General features: G+C 38.9%; 2 protein-coding genes across 2 annotated transcripts; one reads left to right on the forward strand and one right to left on the reverse strand.

The window, feature by feature from the left end:
• The first annotated feature begins 839 nt into the window (after positions 1 to 839).
• rad9a (RAD9 checkpoint clamp component A) lies at positions 840 to 7,839 on the forward strand. The gene is made up of 11 exons (XM_084133181.1): positions 840 to 1,170; positions 1,347 to 1,417; positions 1,514 to 1,636; positions 4,079 to 4,193; positions 4,667 to 4,766; positions 4,859 to 4,965; positions 5,042 to 5,148; positions 6,435 to 6,499; positions 6,994 to 7,101; positions 7,191 to 7,392; positions 7,488 to 7,839. Exons 1-11 carry the CDS (start codon positions 1,095 to 1,097, stop codon positions 7,608 to 7,610), a joined length of 1,197 nt encoding a protein of 398 aa, XP_083989307.1. The 5' UTR covers positions 840 to 1,094; the 3' UTR covers positions 7,611 to 7,839.
• On the reverse strand, positions 6,809 to 20,093 carry tbc1d10c (TBC1 domain family, member 10C). The gene is made up of 10 exons (XM_084133180.1): positions 19,954 to 20,093; positions 19,564 to 19,676; positions 18,959 to 19,055; positions 16,726 to 16,833; positions 15,785 to 15,891; positions 15,564 to 15,678; positions 15,227 to 15,292; positions 14,950 to 15,139; positions 12,584 to 12,744; positions 6,809 to 10,968 (listed from the first exon to the last, which is right to left on the reverse strand). Exons 2-10 carry the CDS (start codon positions 19,674 to 19,676, stop codon positions 7,867 to 7,869), a joined length of 4,059 nt encoding a protein of 1,352 aa, XP_083989306.1. The 5' UTR covers positions 19,954 to 20,093; the 3' UTR covers positions 6,809 to 7,866.
• Positions 20,094 to 21,342: the final 1,249 nt, after the last annotated feature.

Genomic DNA, 21,342 nt, shown 5'->3' on the forward strand with positions numbered 1-21,342 from the left:
TGGACAGGTAAGACGAGTGTGTCAGGATTAAACATTTTGTATTTTTGTCACTCCCTCTGACCAGCCGCTGAATGACGGAGACACTGTGTCTTAAACCCTTGAGAACATTTTTATGTCTTAATATGAAGTCTCTAATGCAAAATCACTGGTTTTATTATAACACTAATTGTAATAATGCTATTTAGCTAGATTGCTGTAGATTTATATTACTATAAAGTAAAATACAATAAATTATATGGTTACAATGCAAGAACTATGGTAAAGTAAATCAAAACTAGGTTATAAGAAATTAATGATGTAGAATAATGCAACATGTTGATTTAAATACTTCAATGACAGATTAACAAGGGGGTCAAACTAAATTTTGCTGAGGGCAAAAAAGAAAATATGCCTCAAACTAAAATACGTTATGTTAACTTCCACTAAAACACACACTATAGCTCAGGCTCAAAATGCAATAGTCAGTGTTCACTATGCAGTATGTGCCTTAAAATATAATAGACTAAGGTCTTCAGTTTTTCTTGTGCACTATGAACTGGTGTTTTTGGAGAAAGAGAGAGTGATCCTCTTTTTATGCTTTACCATAGAGGATATGCTGTGATGCTGCTGTTACAAGACCTGTAGATGACAATTATCAAACAGCTGTTTATTTCTATTCTTATTTAAACTAATTATAAAGTATTATGATTAATATAATTGTATTGTCATTTAATTTTAAGCGGATCTTGCAGAACCTGTTTTTGATGTTTAAGCAGTTTCCTTACGCAATTTTATGCTGAAGTTGGAGCCTTTTATCTTGGGCGCTTTGTTATGACGCAAACGACTGTATCTGATACCTCCCTCTGATTGGCTAGTGCAGAAAATACGCGCCACATGTCGGATTCGAAGTAAACAAATTCTTGAATAATCAGCTTCTAACAAGTTTACCGTTGTCTGATTATGTACTTTATGTTATGCGATAACAGATAACAGCTCTTAAACTTATCTTTACTTTCAATTTCTTGCGTTATAAGAGCCACTGGCGTCATGTGGCCGGTTCCGTGATCCGACAAATACACCAGCTTGAGCCGGAGGAAAATTAATGTAAATAATATATGTTGTTTAAAAATAATATTGTTGTTGACAAGCAAAATATAATGGATTGTGTTGCAACCGGAGGAAACGTGAAAGGTAATAACTGAAGCCGTTCACACAGGACGAGACGTGTTTTTCAAAATTATATTATATATAGTTAAACCTAAAATGCTACATAGAAGCTTCCTGTGTGAACTTCCCCTGCTCTAAAATAAATCTATAAAATGGCTTTATGAACAGAAGTTTAGTCATGCACACTTTTTTTTTTGTAGTTTTAGCAAAAGCCATACACTCGCTGTCAAGAATCGGAGAGGAGCTGTATTTGGAGCCTGTGGAGGATGGGGTATGTGTTTGTTTACAGTGTTTATGACTGTGTGTTTATGTTAGACTAATGTGAGCTGTTGAAATAATGTGACTTGTGTGTGTTGTGTGTTTTTAGTTGGCCCTTCGGTCGGTCAACTCTTCCCGGTCAGCCTTTGCCAGCTTCCTGCTGTCTCCTCTCTTCTTCCAGAAATATCAGGCTCCTTCAGACCAGAGCTTTCGCTGCAAAATACCCATCAAGGTAACATTTCCTGCTCTGTTCATAACATCTCTGCAGTTCCTCTATATTTTGGGAACTAAATACTTGTCAAAGCATCACGTATACACTATAATGTGTCTATATATTAAAGTCAACATGAAACAGATTGCTATAGTGTTTTCTTCCCTGTTGTACATATATCCGAGTGAAACAAGTAAAATGTAGGGTGGAGCTTGATTTTGCCCATGGCGAATTGATTGGATGGTTGTGGTTTGCTATTGGTCGATCTGATGTGAGTGACAGTTTGTACCGCCCTCGCACCAGTAAACGCATCATCAGAGATGTCACCCTCATGTCGCTGCAAACCTGTAAGACATTCGTTCATCTTCGAAATACAAATGAAGATCTTTTTAATGAAATCTGAGAGCTTTCTGTCCCTCCATTGACAGTTGTGCAACTACCACTTTGACACTTCAAAGAGTTCATAAAGAGAATGTAAAACTAATCCATATGTATTGAGCAGTTTTTTCCAAATTTTCTGCAGAGACTCGATTGCTTTACATGATGAACGGATTGAATTTAGTCTTTTATTCACATATAAACATTCATCAACTGACACATCAGTTGTGGTAAACGGAAGTTCAAGCATGTTCGCTTGATGTGTGAGAACCAATGAGGTTCCTTCTCGTGTTACGCATCACGTTTGAGCTTCAGCAAGAGCCAATGAGGTTCGTTCTCATGTTATGCATCACGTTTGAGCTTCAGCAAGAGCCAATGAGGTTCGTTCTCATGTTACGCATCACGTTTGAGCTTCAGCAAGAGCCAATGAGGTTCGTTCTCGTGTTACGCATCACGTTGGAGCTTCAGCAAGAGCCAATGAGGTTCGTTCTCGTGTTACGCATCACGTTTGAGCTTCAGCAAGAGCCAATGAGGTTCATTCTCGTGTTACGCAGCACGTTTGAGCTTCAGCAAGAGCCAATGAGGTTATTCTCGTGTTACGCAGCACGTTTGAGCTTCAGCAAGAGCCAATGAGGTTCATTCTCGTGTTACGCATCACGTTTGAGCTTCAGCAAGAGCCAATGAGGTTCATTCTCGTGTTACGCATCACGTTTGAGCTTCAGCAAGAGCCAATGAGGTTCATTCTCGTGTTACGCATCACGTTTGAGCTTCAGCAAGAGCCAATGAGGTTCATTCTCGTGTTACGCATCACGTTTGAGCTTCGGCAAGAGCCAATGAGGTTATTCTCGTGTTACGCATCACGTTTGAGCTTCGGCAAGAGCCAATGAGGTTCATTCTCGTGTTACGCAGCACGTTTGAGCTTCAGCAAGAGCCAATGAGGTTCATTCTCGTGTTACGCAGCACGTTTGAGCTTCAGCAAGAGCCAATGAGGTTCATTCTCGTGTTACGCAGCACGTTTGAGCTTCAGCAAGAACCAATGAGGTTCGTTCTCGTGTTACGCATCACGTTTGAGCTTCAGCAAGAGCCAATGAGGTTCGTTCTCGTGTTACGCAGCACGTTTGAGCTTCAGCAAGAACCAATGAGGTTCGTTCTCGTGTTACGCAGCACGTTTGAGCTTCAGCAAGAACCAATGAGGTTCGTTCTCGTGTTACGCAGCACGTTTGAGCTTCGGCAAGAGCCAATGAGGTTCGTTCTCGTGTTACGCAGCACGTTTGAGCTTCGGCAAGAGCCAATGAGGTTCGTTCTCGTGTTACGCAGCACGTTTGAGCTTCGGCAAGAGCCAATGAGGTTCGTTCTCGTGTTACGCAGCACGTTTGAGCTTCAGCAAGAGCCAATGAGGTTCGTTCTCGTGTTACGCAGCACGTTTGAGCTTCAGCAAGAACCAATGAGGTTCGTTCTCGTGTTACGCAGCACGTTTGAGCTTCAGCAAGAACCAATGAGGTTCGTTCTCGTGTTACGCAGCACGTTTGAGCTTCAGCAAGAACCAATGAGGTTCGTTCTCGTGTTACGCAGCACGTTTGAGCTTCAGCAAGAGCCAATGAGGTTCGTTCTCGTGTTACGCAGCACGTTTGAGCTTCAGCAAGAGCCAATGAGGTTCGTTCTCGTGTTACGCAGCACGTTTGAGCTTCAGCAAGAACCAATGAGGTTCGTTCTCGTGTTACGCAGCACGTTTGAGCTTCAGCAAGAACCAATGAGGTTTGTTCTCGTGTTACGCAGCACGTTTGAGCTTCAGCAAGAGCCAATGAGGTTCGTTCTCGTGTTGCGCATCACGTTTGAGCTTCAGCAAGAGCCAATGAGGTTCATTCTCGTGTTACGCAGCACGTTTGAGCTTCAGCAAGAGCCAATGAGGTTCATTCTCGTGTTACGCAACACGTTTGAGCTTCAGCAAGAGCCAATGAGGTTCATTCTCGTGTTACGCAACACGTTTGAGCTTCAGCAAGAGCCAATGAGGTTCATTCTCGTGTTACGCAGCACGTTTGAGCTTCAGAATGTAAAATCTTCTTGTCTTTTTCTTGTGTTCTTCAGAGTGTTCAGGCTGTGTTCAAGTCCCTGTCGTCTCTGGATCGCTCCGTAGAAAAGTGCCGTATTCAGTTGAACAGTGAAAAGAGTCGGTTGACCATAACTCTGCACTGTAAACACGGTAAAAACGCTCCCCTAAAAACAACATTGTTACATGCTTTTAGTTAGTTGGATTAAATGTAAACTATATCATCACAAAGCTCTCTATATAAAGTTGAATATATAAATGATGTATATCCAACTTATCCACATACATACAGTAGACTCACGTAAAGCAATATATTCTATATAGCAAATCTCAACAGCTTGATTGCTTGTATTATTGCAAAATGTAACTATTATCACCAATCTCTAATCTGCTAAATGCGACTATAAGGCATAAATATATTAAAATACTATATTAAAATCATGATTTTCTGTAAAGCCACATTGAACGAAAGTGTATTGTGCAAAGCGCTATACAAATACATTTTACTTGACTTGATTAACCTTTATTATGGTATTGTACACAAATACATTTTATTTCATAATAAACTTGTTACAAATCTTGCATAGAAACGGCATGTTCTACACTAAACTGTGTGTTTGTTACAGGGCTCTTGAAAACACATAATTTGTCCTTTCAGGACTGTGAGAGTTTGCAGGCCGTGTTTGATAAAGAAAGCTGTGCAAACGTGCTACAAGCTCAACCCAGGTTTACATTAATCTTAATACCTTGATATTAATATCAACCCATTTGCAGTTCCTTTCAGAGTGTGTTTAATGATGCTCTGTTGTTTACTGTAGGCTGATGGTGGACACGGTTCTGCATTTCCCTCCATCTCAGGAGGAGGTGACTCTGTCAGTGAGCAGCGATCGAGTGTGGCTCAGGAACCACGTCGAGGACGACGCAGGTATCAGTGGTTTCAGACTTCATTCTGCTGCTATGCAGAAAACAAATCATGTCAAGTCAACGTTTTTTCCTCTCAGACCCGTCACGGGCGATGATGACCGAACTGTGTTTGAGCTCGGAGGAGTTTGATGGTTTTGCCATCAGCACTCAGACCAGCATCACCTTCTGCCTCAAAGAGCTCAGGGTGAGCATGAACTCACACAAACATCAACATATACTAACACAAAGAAAGAAAACACATATAGCACGGTGTGACATATTTCTGTAAACATAATAATCACTGCAATAATGATCCAGTCATTGACTCTTAAGCATTTGCCTATTTAAATCCAAACAGCGACTTTTTTTTTTTGCCGTGCAGTGAATATTATAGTATGCTTTGTCTGTTGTTGTTATACTGATGTTTTTAAGGAAGTTTGTACGATAACCTTGTATGGAAGATTGTTTCCGCCACTGAATAATAAATAAATAATAATAATTGCGACTTTTTATCTCACAATTCAGACTTTTTTTTCTCACAATTGCGATATATCAAGTCAGAATTGTGACTTTTTTTCTCAGAATTGCGAGATATGAAGTCAGAATTGTGAGAAATAGTCACAATTCTGAGAAATAAAGTCGCAATTGCGAGATATAAAGTCGCAATTCTGAGAAATAAAGTCGCAATTGGGAGATATAAAGTCGCAATTGCGTGTTATAAAGTCAGAATTGGGAGATATAAACTATTCTGAGGTAAAAAAAAAAAGTCCATCTTTGTTTTCCTTAGAATTGGACTTTATATCTTACAACGAGATATGAAGTCAGAATTGTGAGAAATAAAGTCAGAATAAAGATATAAACTCGCAATTATGTGTTATAAAGTCAGAATTGCGTGATATAAAGTCGCGATTGCGAGAAAAAAGTCAGAATTCGGACTTTATAAGACGCAACTGTGACTTTATTTCACGCAATTCTGACTTTATATCTCGCAATTCTGAGAAATAAAGTCAGAATTGCAAGATGTGAACTCGCAATTGTGAGATAAAAAGTCGCAATTATCTTTAAAAATGTTTTATTCTGTGGCGGAAACAAGCTTCTATAACCTTGAGTGTCGTAAAAGGCGCTTATAAATAAAATGTATTATAATTTCTTCTTATAATCATTTATCATTTTTTTTAAAGTTTGAAATGTGAGATTCATAATTTTATAAAACTTTTGTCATCATCATTTTTATGGTTTCGCGGTTTACCTTAAAACTGCCCTTGCCTTAAATCCACCTACATTCGACTTACATTTTTTTAATTCGTTTTTAATTGCCATGGTTAATCATGCATAAGAAGAAAAGGTACATTTGTAATAGTAAAAACTTGATTGGTGTCAAATTTAATGTTTGATTTTGTCTTTTTTGTTTCTCCTTAATGTATTTAACCTTGATTTTTGCCATTGAATGCTATAGCTTTACTTTTTTTTCCCCCTCTGGTTTTCCATCAGGGTTTGCTTGTATTCGCTGAGTCATCTGGTCTTCCAATCTCTATGTATTTTGATGAGCCAGGCAGGTTAGTTTATGGACTAGCCCAAATTCACGTTTTATCCACTTAAATTTTTTTTAATTTTCAAAATGATCAAAACTGATATGTACACTACCATTGAAAAGTTTCAAATATTATTACAATGTAAAATAACTGTTTTGTTTTTTAATATAATATTTTTATATGTAGTGTGTTCCTGTGATCAAAGCTGATCATTACTCCAGTCTTCAGTGTCACATGATCCTTCAGAAATCATTCTAATATGATGATTTGATGCTCAAGAAACATTATTATCAGTGTTGTGCTGTTATCAACATTGTTGTGGAATCAGTGATATTTAATGAAAAGAAAGTTCAAAAGAACAGCATTTATTTGAAATAGAAATCTTTTGTAACATTATAAATGTTTAATTTCATGTGTCCTTGCTGAATAAAAGAATGAATTTCTTTTAAAAACATTACTGAGCTCAGACTTTTGAACAGTAGTGTGTATGTTTAAAAATGTATGTGATTGTGTTTAAGTCCAGTAATCCTGAGTGTAACAGACAGTGTTCTGGAGGCTAATTTTGTCCTCGCTACACTGTCAGAGGACTCGCATCCAAAGAACCACGGCAAATCCAACACAAAACAGTACGTCAAATCATGAAATATGGAATGTAATCAATCCTATAAACGTTAGATTCATTTCTATTTGGTACTTTTATCGTTTTCCCCCTCAGCCCTGATACCGGGCAACCAACAGACGACTTCATGAATGACGACATGGACTCATTTCTCATCGCCATGGAGACCAGCGAACTTCCTGGACCGTCACATGCACCCACATCCCCCCCGCACCCTGTCCCCACCAATAACAGAAAGCACCCAGCCAGCGAAGAGGAGCAGGAGGAAGCACTTGCAGAAGGACCTCCCAACAAAAAGGTACTATAATCTTTTAAATGAAACATTTGTTTAAAAACATAAAACCTAATGCCCATATGTCACTGATGATTTATCCCTGCCTTCTTCTCTTTCAGTTTTGTTCACTTTTCTTCGGTTCAGTTCTGCCCACGCTGTCTCAGCTGACCAATCAGACGATACAGAGCCAGGAAGTGCTCGCAAGTGACAGCGAAGACGAAAATCAGGCAGAAACATCATAACCGCCCCGTCGATTGAACTCAGACGTGAACGGTGTGGAAAGAGACTCCCACATGCAGCCTCTCAAAGACTGCTAAAGACAGTTACACACACACTTCTCCTCCTGATTTTATTTTTCTATCAAAATAATAATGGGTTTAAACCAAGAGATGAAGCAGTGAATATAACAAGCCACGTCAAATCATTGCACAGCTCACATTAAAACATCTCACTCCCACTGTGAAATGCGAATATTTGATTGATCAAGTCTCTGATTATTTAGAAATAATTGTCAGAAAAAGGGTCAGAGTTTCTCCTGGAGCGAGATTGAGTCTGAGAGTCGCTGTTCCCTGTGGACACGACGTCATCGACACACTTCTTGCTGAGCACCTGGAAACTCTTCCCTCGTGTCTGAGGCTTTTTCCTCTCTTTTCCTTTGTCCTTTTCCATCTCTTTCTCTCGTTTCTTTCTGTCTTTCTCTTCCCTTTCTTTTCGCTCTTTCTCCCTCTTCCGCCTCCTCCTCTCTTTCGCCGTCAGTTTCTCCTCTTTCTCGCTAAAGTCCTGGATGAGGATTTTGGGGATGGGGGTTTTACTGGTCTCCCCACGGAGGCGACGGAACAGGCCCAGACGTTTTGGATTGTCTGACTTTGTCGGCGAGCTAGGCTGAGCTTGTGTGTCTTGTGTAAGTGTGTGTGTCATATTTTCTGAAGGCATGTGTTCCTGCTGCTGTGGCTCTCTGAAGGTGTCCTCAGAGAGGATTGTGGGATAGGAAACCCGCGAGCTGGAAGTCCTTCGCACACGGAGCTGAGCTGGCGGGACGTTTGGGTTTGGGGATTTTGAAGATTGAATTAAAGACGGAGACTCTGAACCCTGGCTGTTTCCTGATATTGCACATTCACTGTCATGAGGATTGCCAGATCCAACAGCACAATCCTCTGTATTACACTCAGGGTTGCAAAATCCAGCAGTCACATGATCTCTGTTGGTCTCTGGGTTGTCAGATTCAGTTGCGACATGCACCGCTTTGTAATCTGGGTTGCCAGATACAACAGCTGAATCTTCTTTATTACTCTCTGGGTTGCCAGATCCAGTTGTAACATGCACATCACTGCATTCTGGGTTGCCAGATCCAGTTGTAACATGCACATCACTGCATTCTGGGTTGCCAGATCCAACATCCGAGTCTATTATATGACTCTCTGGGTTGCCAGATGTAGTTTTATCATGTACATCACTGCATTCTGGGTTGCCAGGTCCAAGATCCGAGTCTGTTATATTACTCTCTGGGTTGCCAGATGTAGTTTTATCATGTACATCACTGCATTCTGGGTTGCCAGGTCCAACAGCCGAATCCACTGTGTTGCTCTCTGGGTTGCCAGATTCAACAGCAATTTCCACCTCATTGCTTTCTGTTTTTTCAGATTCAGTGATAAAATCTGTCACGTTGCTTTCAGGGTTGCCAATATCAGAATCCACTATATTGCTCTCAGGGTTGCCAGATTCACTTGCAACAGGCACTTTTCTGCTCTCTGGATTGCCAGATTCAACAGCAGTTTCCACAGCATTGCTTTCTTTGCCACGTTCAGTGGTAAAATCTATGGTGTTGCTTTCAGGGTTGCCAGATTCTTGAGAAACATGCATTTCATTGCTTCTTTCTGAGAGGATAGTATCATCCTCTGCATTGTGTGTGAGGTTGCTCGATTCTTCAGTTGTATTGACTTCACAACATATTGTATTTGCAGATCCTGGTGATTTAATTTCTTCACTATTTTCGCTGATTTCTTTGTTACTAGATGTGGGAACAGCGGCAGCATCCTTGTCACTGTTTTCAGAGTGTCTTGATGCTACTATTGCATCTGGTTCAAGGGTGTTGGTGCCATCAGTAGGATCCGTTTCAATCTGCTCTGGGTTGCCAGATCTTACCGTATCCTCCACAGTGGAATCCATTGGACAGTGCACTAACTCTTCGGATGTAACGGTAGCATCCATGTCATTGTGCTCCGGCTCGCTTGATTGGGATTGCTGTACGGGATCTGCTGATCTCTCCGGATACTCAGTTTCACTCTCTTCTTCAGTTTGTAAGAAGGATGCTTCAGATGTTTGCAATGGGTTATTGTCTCTCTCTTCTAAGCTTATATCTTGTCTTTCTTCCTCCAATCTCGTGTCATCTTTCTCCTCACACATCTTTGAAGGCTCGGTTATCTCTTTGGTTTCCTTTGTCTCCTCAGGGAGAACATTAAACTCTTCTTGCTGAAAACCTTCCTCCTCGTCTTCATCACCAGGCTCTTCATCTTCCTCTGTCACTGTGTGCATGTACAAATCCTCTTCTTTCTGCCTTTCTGAATGTTCATGTTGATCGCTAGATGTTTCGTCCTGGACAACATGTATCTGTACCTCTTTCTCTGGGATACTTTCCTCATTTTGCAAATTGTCTTCCGGTTTTATGACAATTGGCAACCTATCTTCTGTTTCTTCTTGTTGTTCACAGTGTTCTGTTTGTATTTCTACTTCCTGGATGTTGCTATCTGGCTGTGTTTCCTCTTCCTGTTTACTGAAAACAGTCTGTATACCTTCTTCCTGTGGTGTTTCAACAGGTGAACTTTCTTCTGGCTCTAAAGTCTTCTCTTCTACGGTCTGTTCATCTTGACATGTCTGATTGTTTGTATTCTGTTCGTTTTGATTTATTGGTGCTTCTCTGCTCTTATCATCTTGACCTCTGTCTTTTTCTACATTCTGTTCATCCTGCTGTCCTTGCGTTTCTGTACTCAGTTCATCTTGGTTTGTGTTCTGTTCATGATGGTGTGTCTCCTCAACCTCAGCTTGTGTTGTTGCTGAATTATCTTTCTGTTGGTTTAAAGATGCCTCTGTGTGCTCTTTCTCAAAAACATCAGAGTCGATACTAGAGGACACCACCACTGAGATGTTTGGATGTGTGTTGTGGTCTTTGTGTTTGTGTGTACAGAGTTCATCTGCTAGCCTGTCCCGTTTGTCCCTTTGCTCCCCAACGATACCACACACACTCCTTCTCCTCCTCATCTCCTCTTCGTCGCTCTCCTCCATCAGACTATTTGAGAACTTTCTTCCTCCTCCATCCCACTCCTCTGTGTCAGTCTTACTGCTCCTCTTCCTCCATTTCTTGCGTAGAACCGAAGGAGAAAGAGAAGAATGTGAGCGCATTAGAGGAATAATCAGGCTCCCCTTCTGTCGCTCCTTCTTTTCGTGTTCCTTTTGTTTATCCTGCACTCTTTCCCATGCCATCCGGTATCCGTAACAGCGCCCTCGTGGGTCAAAGGTCGAGTTCGGTCTGTCTTTCTTCCATTTCTCCAGCTCTTTTTCAGTTTGTTTTTGCAGGTCCGACAGGGACAGGGACACTGAACATACCTAAGGGGTGTAACAGTATTTATGAGTAAAGAAATCTATCAGGACTTAAGGCCTGTTCACATTAACAGGAATGTTTGGAATTAAAATTTTTGAAAAAGATCCATTGTTTATTGTCAATAGTGTAACCTTGAATGAAGCTCACACGGGCGTCAATGTCAAACCAATCAGCTTTCTGTTTTTCAGTGCGACAAACTGAAATCTCATACGCGAAAATTTCCCATACGCGTGGATTCCTATTGAAATGACTGGATTTTGCCCGTGAAAAATTGTTAAATAACGCTAAATGTGGCCGCACCTTAATGATTAAAAAACAGCAGACGTCAGGAATGAAAATTCTGTTTCACTCTCTGACAGTAGGTGGCAGTTATAGAAAAACATAAATACTCCGGTTACGCCTCGTTGGTTGTAGAACAAATGAGTGGTGTATAAGCGAAGCTATCAGGCTAATCGGATGTCTATATGCTATCCTAATGTATAAGCTAACTAAAACAAACATTGATGGTCATTATAACATTCACTGCCCGGCCAAAAAAAAAAAAAGTCACTGTTTGGATTTAAATAGGAAAATGTTTAAGAGTCTATGATTGGATCAGTATTGCAGTGATTATTATGTTTCTAGCATGTTATATGTTTGGCGACAGTTCTTCTAACTCTAACTGATGGAGTGTGTAGCTTTTCATTTCTTAAACAACCATGTAGGAAGACTCATCATGGCCATATTCCAGGATGGCAATGTCAAGATTCATCAGGCTCAAATTGTGTAATAATGGTTGGGAGGATCATGAAGAATCATTTTCACGCATGAATCGTCTCCTCCGAGTCCTTAAATTCAGTGAAAGTCTTTGGGATGTGCTGGAGGAGACTTTACAGAGTGCTGGACTCTTGCGTTGTCAATACAAGATCTGGACCAAAAATTGATGCACCTCTTGATGGAAATAACATCACAACATTTATTTCCATCACGAGGTGCATCCATTTTTTTTGGTTAAGATCTTGTATTGACAATGCAAGATTCAAGAATAACTTGGGGTTAGAAGAACTGTTGCCAAACATATAACATGCTAGGAACATAATAATCACAGCAATAATGATCCAATATTTACTCTTAAGCATTTGCCAATTTATTTATTTTTTTGGCCAGGCAGTGTAGCCCTAATGACATATAATGTGATTATGTAGGAATTGAAATCAGGCGACTGTATCCATTAAACATTCTCAATGGGATCAGTCGGGGTCCTAATGGAGACCTGATTTTGAGAAAGGACCAAATTTCTGACGATACAGTTTCTGTATTCTTCCTCTGCTATTTACTGTAACATACCAAGATAGTCCTTTCATGGGCACCAACAAGTCACGGTTTTAAGTAACAGAAGCGGCTCTAGGCATACGGTCAAAAGCACAAATCTTATTGCTTGTTCAGGTTTCTGAGATGAGAACACCTCTCCGTAAAAACATCTGTTGCATTGACAGCATGCGAATGTTCATTTTAGTCTAAATATAACCATCATTCATCAAATTAAAATGTTTATCGCACCGGATTTTCGCATGGAACATTCATTTTGGTGTGAACAGGCCTTTATTTAGATTAGTTGAAATACAATATCAGTGATATTACCTCATGGATAAAGGCATCAGTCTGCTCGTTTTGGACACGCTCTTTAACACCTCGCAGTCGCTCCAGGGTTTCCATCTGTCCATCACACTCTTTTCGCAATCGCCCCTCACCCAGACATCGCCGCACCAGCACTACTGCAACCTGAAACAAAACACGCACACCTGCCACACACACACACACACCAGCTGTGGTCACCACATGGACTCATGCCAACAGGTCAACAAAAAAGAGGTGCACTAAGTATTTTACAGCAAAATATAGGCTGACTGAATTAAATTTTGACAAATTATGAACTCCAGAAGTGTTAGTATAAAACCTTGTAACAGAGCTGAAGGAGAGAAACAGGATGTTTCCTCAAGGCTAAACATTATAAATACACTCAGCACTGAAACTAAATTAACTCTGAAACTAAAATGCTCTAATCTACGGAAGCTTGTTTCCGCCACTGAATAAAAATAAATGAGGTAATTGCGAAATTTTATCTCATAATCCAGACTTTTCTTTCAGAATTGCAAGATATAAACTCACAATTGCAAGGGAAAAAAGTCATTTGTGAGATAAAAAGTCGCAATAATCTTTTAAATAGTTTTTTTCTGTGGCAGAAACAAGCTTCCATACTAATCTGCTAATATGAGAGCCAAAAATAAATGCTTCTGACCTCTGTCATGGTCTTAAACTGCTTAAAATGGTGGCTGTAAGAATGGAAGTCCCACACTTCCGTTAGATGAGACAATGTTTTTTTAATATCATTGGATATTTAACATATGTTAATCAAGCAGGTCTGAGTTGTACTTGAGAAAAGAGAGTGCAACCGTTGGTTTCTGGAAGTAAAAACATTTGTTTTCTCAATAGGGAAATTGTTTTTGAACAATAACTTGTAAACCTTTAAAAACAGACCTTCAGTAAGTTCTGAGGTTGTTAATCGATGGTAAATGCTCTGCATTATTTTAACTTTTTTTTTTTTAAATGCTTGTATTTAACAGCAGAATTCTTGGTTAAAAACTACATTACCCATGATTCTACAGGAAAAACTCAAGAGAATTGCAACAAGCAAATTGTGCCAAAAGTCTCGGACAGTCCCACGAAGCACTGCAAATGACGAAATTGAGTCAGTGTCAATACGCCCTAACTACAGTAGTCAACATTTGAAATGGATTCAAGTTCATCAAAGTTGTCCTAAGACAAGAACGGGTATTGTTCAAAATTCATGTATAACTTCGATGAAAGGTTTTGATCCACTTCAAATGTTGACTACTGTTCTTAAATATGTGTTTATATGTGCACATTTTGCAATAAAAAAAAGAAAATTACAGCGTTTCTATATATAATAAATATCCTTAAATTAAGTTTTATATTTCTCCATGGTTTTTAATTCGATTGTGATTTGCAATGCTTCATGGGATTGTAGTTATTTCCCTCACTAAAGCCATTAAGTAAACCGTTTGGAACTTTTTTTCAGTTTCAAACACCTTTTTGCTTCAAATATAAGTTTGTAATGTTGTGATGTACCTCCTTGCTGGTTGGTTTGGCCCATAGATTAAAACTCTTTAACAAAGACTTGAATGAAAAAAAAACCTTTCTGAACCATTGAAAAAGTGGGCGGGCACTGTCTCCATTCGTAGCTGACCAGGGGCTTTGCCAAGATGGCCGACAAGCCAACTGACTTGCCTTAAAAGGATTTTGATACTACGTACATGATCACAGTAAAGCTCCAATTGTATGACACTTTTTGTTGCAGAATAATAAGGGTGGGTGACAAATACTTTTGTAAAAGGGGAATTATTTGTAAGCAAAATTGGCATCTAGCATTGAGTAATTCATCATCTAAGTGTCAGTATAATGTCTAAAGCCAGGTTCACACTGTACGACTGTGGCCACTATTTGGCCGTCGGAGACTAATTTTGAGAATCCTAAATGGTTCCTCTGATCCTGGGCCAAAATCTGAAGTCTCTGATCGCTAGTTTGACATGTTCGCCGACAGCTGATTAATGAACATTGCGATCCAATTTTTACCTCTGACGAAATTCTGGCAGTGTCAGAAGTTTTGAGACTCAGTCCTGCACTTTGACTTCTCCTACAACAACCATCAAATCAAAAACCAATAGGACCGCGCAGAACCTGATGACGTTCTTGTGTGCGTCAGTTTTTAACGCATCTTGACTCAAGTACAGTTTGACATTGAGGACAACTGAGATCCTACAGCGTGACATGGCTTACAGCGGGGATCATGTTCGTACAGTCTGACAATCAACCGTCGTGAAGGACTATCATAAATCGTACAGTGTGCACCCGACTTAAGACCACAGTCAAACTAACAATTACTTAGTGCACCTTTATATCTTGCAGATATAGAGTTGAAAACAAACCATAACAGAAAAAGAGATCCCAGACTCTGAGCAAAGTGTTGAAAGGCAGGTGACGGCTGTACAGACACATCAGCCAATCAGTGGCAAACATGAGAGGCTCCACCCCCTGATTCTGCAGGTGTTTGTGTGCAGCTGGACACTGCTTTTTTAACACACTCGAGAGAACAGCAGCGTCGAATAAAACACCTTCCTAAAGAGAAAGGATAATGAAAGTGTATCTATCAATTTTCATACACATTTAACCGTTATTTTCATGGTTACTGTAAAGATGCCCTACCAGCAGAGGGCTGTAGTATCCAGGGAGGTAGAGCTCACTAATCTGCACCAGACACCAGAACGCCTCCTTAAACAGAAAGACAATCAGTTACGCAATGTCATGCTAGCATTCGTCATGCTAGCATTCAATGCTAACTATTTCTGCAGTAGCATATGCATATCATTTCTGGAATAATAGCTGGACCCCAATCACAGAAAGACATTATAAAAATCTTACTGACCCCAATCTTTTGTACGGTAGTGTACATAATGAATGTGCCGCCTTTTGCGTATTATTTGGTTGTTTATTCCTTAATAGCTCTGTGTCATGTACTGTATAGTCATGACAGGAGTGGTACCTCAGCAGGCATGTTCATCAGAAGCACCGCGGCCACCGGACCCTGTGCCTGACAGTAGCCCTCCTCGGGTCGGTACTGAGTGTACGCTTTCAGGACCTCCAGCAAGTCCTTCTGACTACTCGTACAGAGACCAGACGGAAGCAGACACAGAATGAGAAACGTTGTGATTTATAATGCTACAGAGCACACTGCATTCAGCACGGGAAGGGAAAGGACAGTACCCATGGCCGTCTTTGGACTGGAACATCTCATGGAAGGGAAATTGTCTGTCTGTGTCTCTTTTGATGACATCGGTCCATCCATGATGATCTGGAGCTTTGACTAGATTCTAACACAGAACAAACAGGGCTTATTCACTGCCCGGCCAAAAAAAAAGTCACTGTTTGGATTTAAATTGGCAAATGCTTAAGAGTAAATAGTGGATCAATATTGCAGTGATTATTATGTGTCTAACATTTTCTATGTTTGGCAACAGTTCTTCTAACCCTAAGTTATTCTTGACTCTTGCCTTGTCAATACAAGGTCTTGACCAAAAATGGATGCAACTCGTGATGGAAATAAATGTTGTGAAAGTTATTTCATGAGTCCAGCAGGTGTAATGATATGACGCAGCACCTGAAAACAGGTCTAATAGGTTAGACAAACTTAGTCCCGGTCACGTTGGAAGTTACTGAGCTGGGGACTATTTTCAGGCGCTGCGTCATATCATTACGCCTGCTGGACTCATGGTACGGCAGCAAAGTTTCTTGATTATTACGCAGGAATGAGAGTATAGTTCCTAGCCATATCAGCCTAGAAAATCGCAACTTTTCATTTTGCGTCGGTCTTAGTACACGATGTAACTACAGAAGAGTCAAGTTTTAAATAGGAAAAATATCGAAACTCTTTGGTCATTTTTTTGAGAAATGCTAATGGTCCTGTCCGATTCCATGATCTATGCTAAGCTATGCTAAAAGTGGTACCGCCAGACCCAGAGATCGGCTGAATGGATTCGAAAACGGTAAGACTCAACTGTTTAACTCTGGGGGAGTTGTAAAATGAGCCTATTTCCAAAAAAAGTGGAGTATCCCTTTAAAATCAAACAGCATTTTTTTTTTTTTTTTTTTGGCCAGGCAGTGTATAAGAATATAAAAACATGATACAAATATAACCAATCACTTACTTTGTAGAGTTCATGGTTTTTGTCTTTTCTATCCTTAGCACCACAGAGCAGAGGCCAGCCCTTTGCCCTGACGGATGCTGGGATGCCCTTCTGACATTGACCTTTGACCTGAGACAAAAGAAGAGAGCTGAGCGATGTGGCTGGCCATTGTAAAACTTACGCTAACAATTAAATGCTCTTTTGACTGCAAATGAATCCAAAATTCTTGGATATTTTAGCATATTCAGAAAAAAAAAAGAAAAAAAAACTGATAAAGCATTTCTTTAATAATTAACTTATCCAAATGCGTTAAAGGGATAGTTCACTCAAAAATGAAAATTGTGTCATTACCTGTTCACCCTCAAGTTTTTCCAAACCTGTATGAGTTTCTTTTTATGTTGAACACGAAAGATGATATTTTAAAGAATGTTGGTAACCAGAGAGTTGATGGCACCCACTGACTTCCATAATAGGGGAAAAAAGTAGAAGTCAGTGGGTGCCGTAAACTGTTTGATTACCAGCATTCTTTAAAATATCATCTTTTGTGTTCATCAGAAGAAAGAAACTCTGGTTATATACTGGTTAAGAACAACATGAGGGTGAGTAATGACAATTTTGGGTGAACTATTTAAATAAGATGATCCCAAATCTTACATATAGAGGAATTTGGCACTCATTTGCAGCCTACAGTATTTGACATTCGACATCCTGTATATCATATGTGGGCCCACTGACAATGACATGTGAAGTTTCACACATTAATCAACTGAAATATCAATGCTCAAAGAATCAATACGATCAGAAATAGCTGAATAAATTTATTTTTAAAACTAGTTCGATGCATTGTTTTTTCACCATGTCTAATTCAAACAGTAAAAAACAGTCTTTTTCCAATGGACCAGTGAAAGCTTGTGAAACAGCTGGGCTATTTACACATTAACTCATTACTGATTTATCAATTTATAAGTTCCACAAATAGCCTTCTACAATCTACAGCTGTTAGACTTACAAATAACTTGAAAATGTTATGCTGTCCCTTGTGAAAAAGAAGTGCTCTTAATTGTATTGAATGTGCACTTGTGTTTCAAATCTTAAAAATATATGTTTAAAAACTGTTCTTGAAGGCAATCTAATATTAATGAAATAAAATGCACTTAAGTGTATTTAAAGAGTACATGACTGTTTCTTAACACACTTAAGTACACTTTGTAATAATGAAATTATTACAGATTGAAAGTATTACTTTAAAGTACATTTTAAATCATTGTTTTATTAATATTTTGGCATGCTTTAAAAGTACACTTATTTTGATGTTGACTAACATACTAAAGCACACGTAAAGTACTTGATTATAATCATAACTGTAGTGTCTTATTCAATATTACACTTACAGTTAAAATATTGTACATTTATTCAAATGCAACTTCATTTTGACAAATTGTCATACAACATGTCATACAAATTCATGACATGCAGAGAAACAGAAAGATTAAAGTATATTAGTTTACCATAAATTATATATAAAGATGTACTAAATAAATGAGTCAAAAAAACATTCAGCGATGCATTTATACATTTCCACAATAATACATTTTAATTTAATATTCAAATAACATGCAATTAAGTGTCCTAAAACATTACATTCAGTTTGCGCTTATGCATAGGATAAGTATATTGTACTAAACATAAGTATAATACATATACTACATACTACACATAATAGTACACTGTAAAAATAAAATTGGTTTCAACTTAAACAAGTGTGTTCATGCTGCCATAAAATTTTAAGTTTAGTCAACTCAAATATTCAAGTTGTCACTTAGTACAACTTACTTTTTTAAGTTAAAACAACATTTTTTTTTATAGAGTATAAGTATATTATTGATAAGTATTAAAAATATGCTAAAGTGTACTTCTTTTTCACAAGGGATTGACACGATTACTCATTATATCATTGCACGATTATAAAGTTGATTGATTTAACATTTTTTGAAGAAAAGTGATGTGCCACCACCACAACATTTGATTTCGCTTGACAATTTTCCATGCTTTTCCATGTGAATTGTAAAAGTCTTCTATATGCTAAATACGAATTCCTCACGTTTCTATGAGGTTTTCTATAGTGTAGATATAGAAAGAATATTCAATAAATATCAGAATGATGGGTGGGCGCCTAACGTAATATTTTAAATGTGCCAGATGTATATATGATCATTCTTGTTAAAATATGTCAACAACAGCGAGATAGACACACCTTGTTGCTCTTTTTCTCCATGACTTGCTCCCATTGAGTCATGAGGCTGAGCCATTTGGACTCTCGATGTCTCACTAACTCTGGACATGGACCGTCACTGTCAACGACACACACAATCAGCAATACTACACCACTATACTGCAGCATACTTCAGTCTTAACTACAGTGCAATGAGACTGGGACTGTGCAGTCAGTGTGAATGTCTTCAGTCTTCAGTTTTCCAATGAAGCAAAGAATCACACTACCCTGCTTTATAACTCACTCTCACTGAAAGTGTCTCCATACCAGTGCAAAGCATAAGTGTCATAAGAGGCAAACACACAGAAAACAGGAAACCACACATATCTCTATAGCAACATGACAGGATGTTGAGAAGGAGAAAACTAGAGTAAGAGGTGCAAAAGGTAACGGCTGATTATAAGATTGTGAGTTATGACTGAATTATCAATACAACACAGGATAAAAAATGCCTTGACCACAGATCAGACCTTGTATAACACACACTGTGCTCAACTAGGGCTTTTTGGGAGTGATAAACACTTAAATCAACCCCCACCCAAGCTCTAAGCTGTGATAGACGCGAGTGAACGGACATCAACACGGACCTGTCAGTTTCTCCATTTCCTAGAATGAAGCCAAAACGGTTAGTCTCCAAGACCGTGACCTCCGGCCCATGAGTCCCCTCCTCATCCTCGCTGTGGTCCGGTTTAACAGACATCTATGTGTGTGTGAGAGAGAGAGAGAGACATTCAGAAACACAATGTCACATTTGATAACAAATGGATTTCTATGTCAATCTCATTTCAGGTTAGCAAACAAGCGCCGTTTCAACTGCACGACACAACATACATGGCAAAGTTCTGGTAGAAGAAAGAACTTGTAGTATGAATTGATCTGAAATTAAACCCTGTTTGCTATTGCACATTAGGCAGGGAGTTTTCACAAATACAATAGAACAATAGAAAAACAAAAAAGGTCAATAAAGCAAACGTTACCTTCACGCTTCTGCCACACTGAAAGGTGCAGTTGTCCTCTGATGGGAGGGAAGACAACTGAGACTAAGACTTCCGCTGTAAAGTCAGCTAGTGTGCGGTTGTGCATGTGTGTGTGTGTGTGTGGTTTTGCGCGCATGTGTGTGTGTGTGTGTGTTTGAATCACTTATGTCTGGAGGAAACGGATTGTAGGTTGCAGGTTGGGTCTTTCTTTATTATGAAAATCCAATAGGCCAGTGATTTCTTGTGTTAACCATCATGAGGAAGTGAGAATGCAGTTTCACTAGTGCACTGCGATGTGATGATGCCATACTTCATGTACAACTATTTTAACCTCGTAGTTATTGAGAGACTACATTGAATACTTTAAAATATGTATTTGACACTCTACAGCACTAGAAGGCAGATAAAGGGGGACACTTTCTGATAATTTGTCATTGTTTTTAAAAATATATATATATTCCAAATGACTCATGCCACTTTAAAAATAAATAGATCAAAAAAAGAAGAAATGTTTCATACAAAACTTAAAATTCTTCATCAAACCCCTTATAGATAACAATTTCACAACTCAGCAGGTGTTATGGCGAACTGGGCCAAGGTGCAGTCACATCACATTAGTGACATTTTGGAGAATTTTCATGGGCAAAAGGTTAATTGTTTATTGTCAATAGTGTAGCGATATACGAAGCACAGCTCACACAGAAGTCACTTTCAAATCATGTGACCAACTTCTACAAATCTGCACCCTCGTGCAAAATTCCAAATTGTGGGATTCCTATTGAAATCAATGGATTTCACAGTGAAAATTTGTTGAAAAAACAGTAAAGGTGACCGTACCTTTATTGTCAAAGTTAGGCAGCTAGTTATGTAAAAAAAATAACATTAAATTGTAAATGAAATGTACTAAAATAATGATCTGCACAGTATTTTTTTAAGGTATTTTGTGATTTAACGCAGCTAGAAAGATCTATTAACCACAAAACATAGATGTTGAATTTTTGTGTAATAATATTTTGATTATGGGTAAGTTTTATTTACACAAATGTGGATTTGTTAAAGTTGCCCAAAGTTTTTAAAAATGCGTTAAAAAATGTAAAGTTTATTTCAATCTTTAAAGCAACTGAAAAAGTTAAAACTCTCTAATCTTTTCTTCCCCGTTGTGACATATATCTGAGTGAAACAGCATCTAGAACAAAAGCAAATGTAGGGCGGGACTTGATTTTGTCCATGGGGAATTGATTGGTTGGTTTGTGGTTTGCTATTGGTCGATCTGATATGAGTGACAGGTTGTCCCGCCCTCACGCCAGTAAACACATCATCAGAGAAGAAAAGAGATGTCATTGCAAGAGAGAGGGATTAAGAGGGCACACATAGGCCTAAATAAATAAA

Source organism: Abramis brama (genome assembly GCF_963993115.1).
Source record: "Abramis brama genome assembly, chromosome: 13".
Classification (NCBI taxonomy): Eukaryota; Metazoa; Chordata; class Actinopteri; order Cypriniformes; family Leuciscidae; genus Abramis; species Abramis brama.

What these genes read in the sequence shown, in the direction of transcription:
- rad9a (XM_084133181.1), top strand. Translation starts at nt 1,095, where the DNA reads ATGTTGTTTAAAAATAATATTGTTGTTGACAAGCAAAATATAATGGAT. An exon ending in GCTGCAAAATACCCATCAAG is followed by an intron (nt 1,637 to 4,078) that starts GTAACATTTCCT and finishes TGTGTTCTTCAG; the next exon opens with AGTGTTCAGGCTGTGTTCAA. An exon ending in GGCAAATCCAACACAAAACA is followed by an intron (nt 7,102 to 7,190) that starts GTACGTCAAATC and finishes TTTCCCCCTCAG; the next exon opens with CCCTGATACCGGGCAACCAA.
- tbc1d10c (XM_084133180.1), bottom strand. Translation starts at nt 19,676, where the DNA reads ATGTCTGTTAAACCGGACCACAGCGAGGATGAGGAGGGGACTCATGGG. An exon ending in AAAACCATGAACTCTACAAA is followed by an intron (nt 15,892 to 16,725) that starts GTAAGTGATTGG and finishes GTTCTGTGTTAG; the next exon opens with AATCTAGTCAAAGCTCCAGA. An exon ending in CAGTCCAAAGACGGCCATGG is followed by an intron (nt 15,679 to 15,784) that starts GTACTGTCCTTT and finishes CTGTACGAGTAG; the next exon opens with TCAGAAGGACTTGCTGGAGG.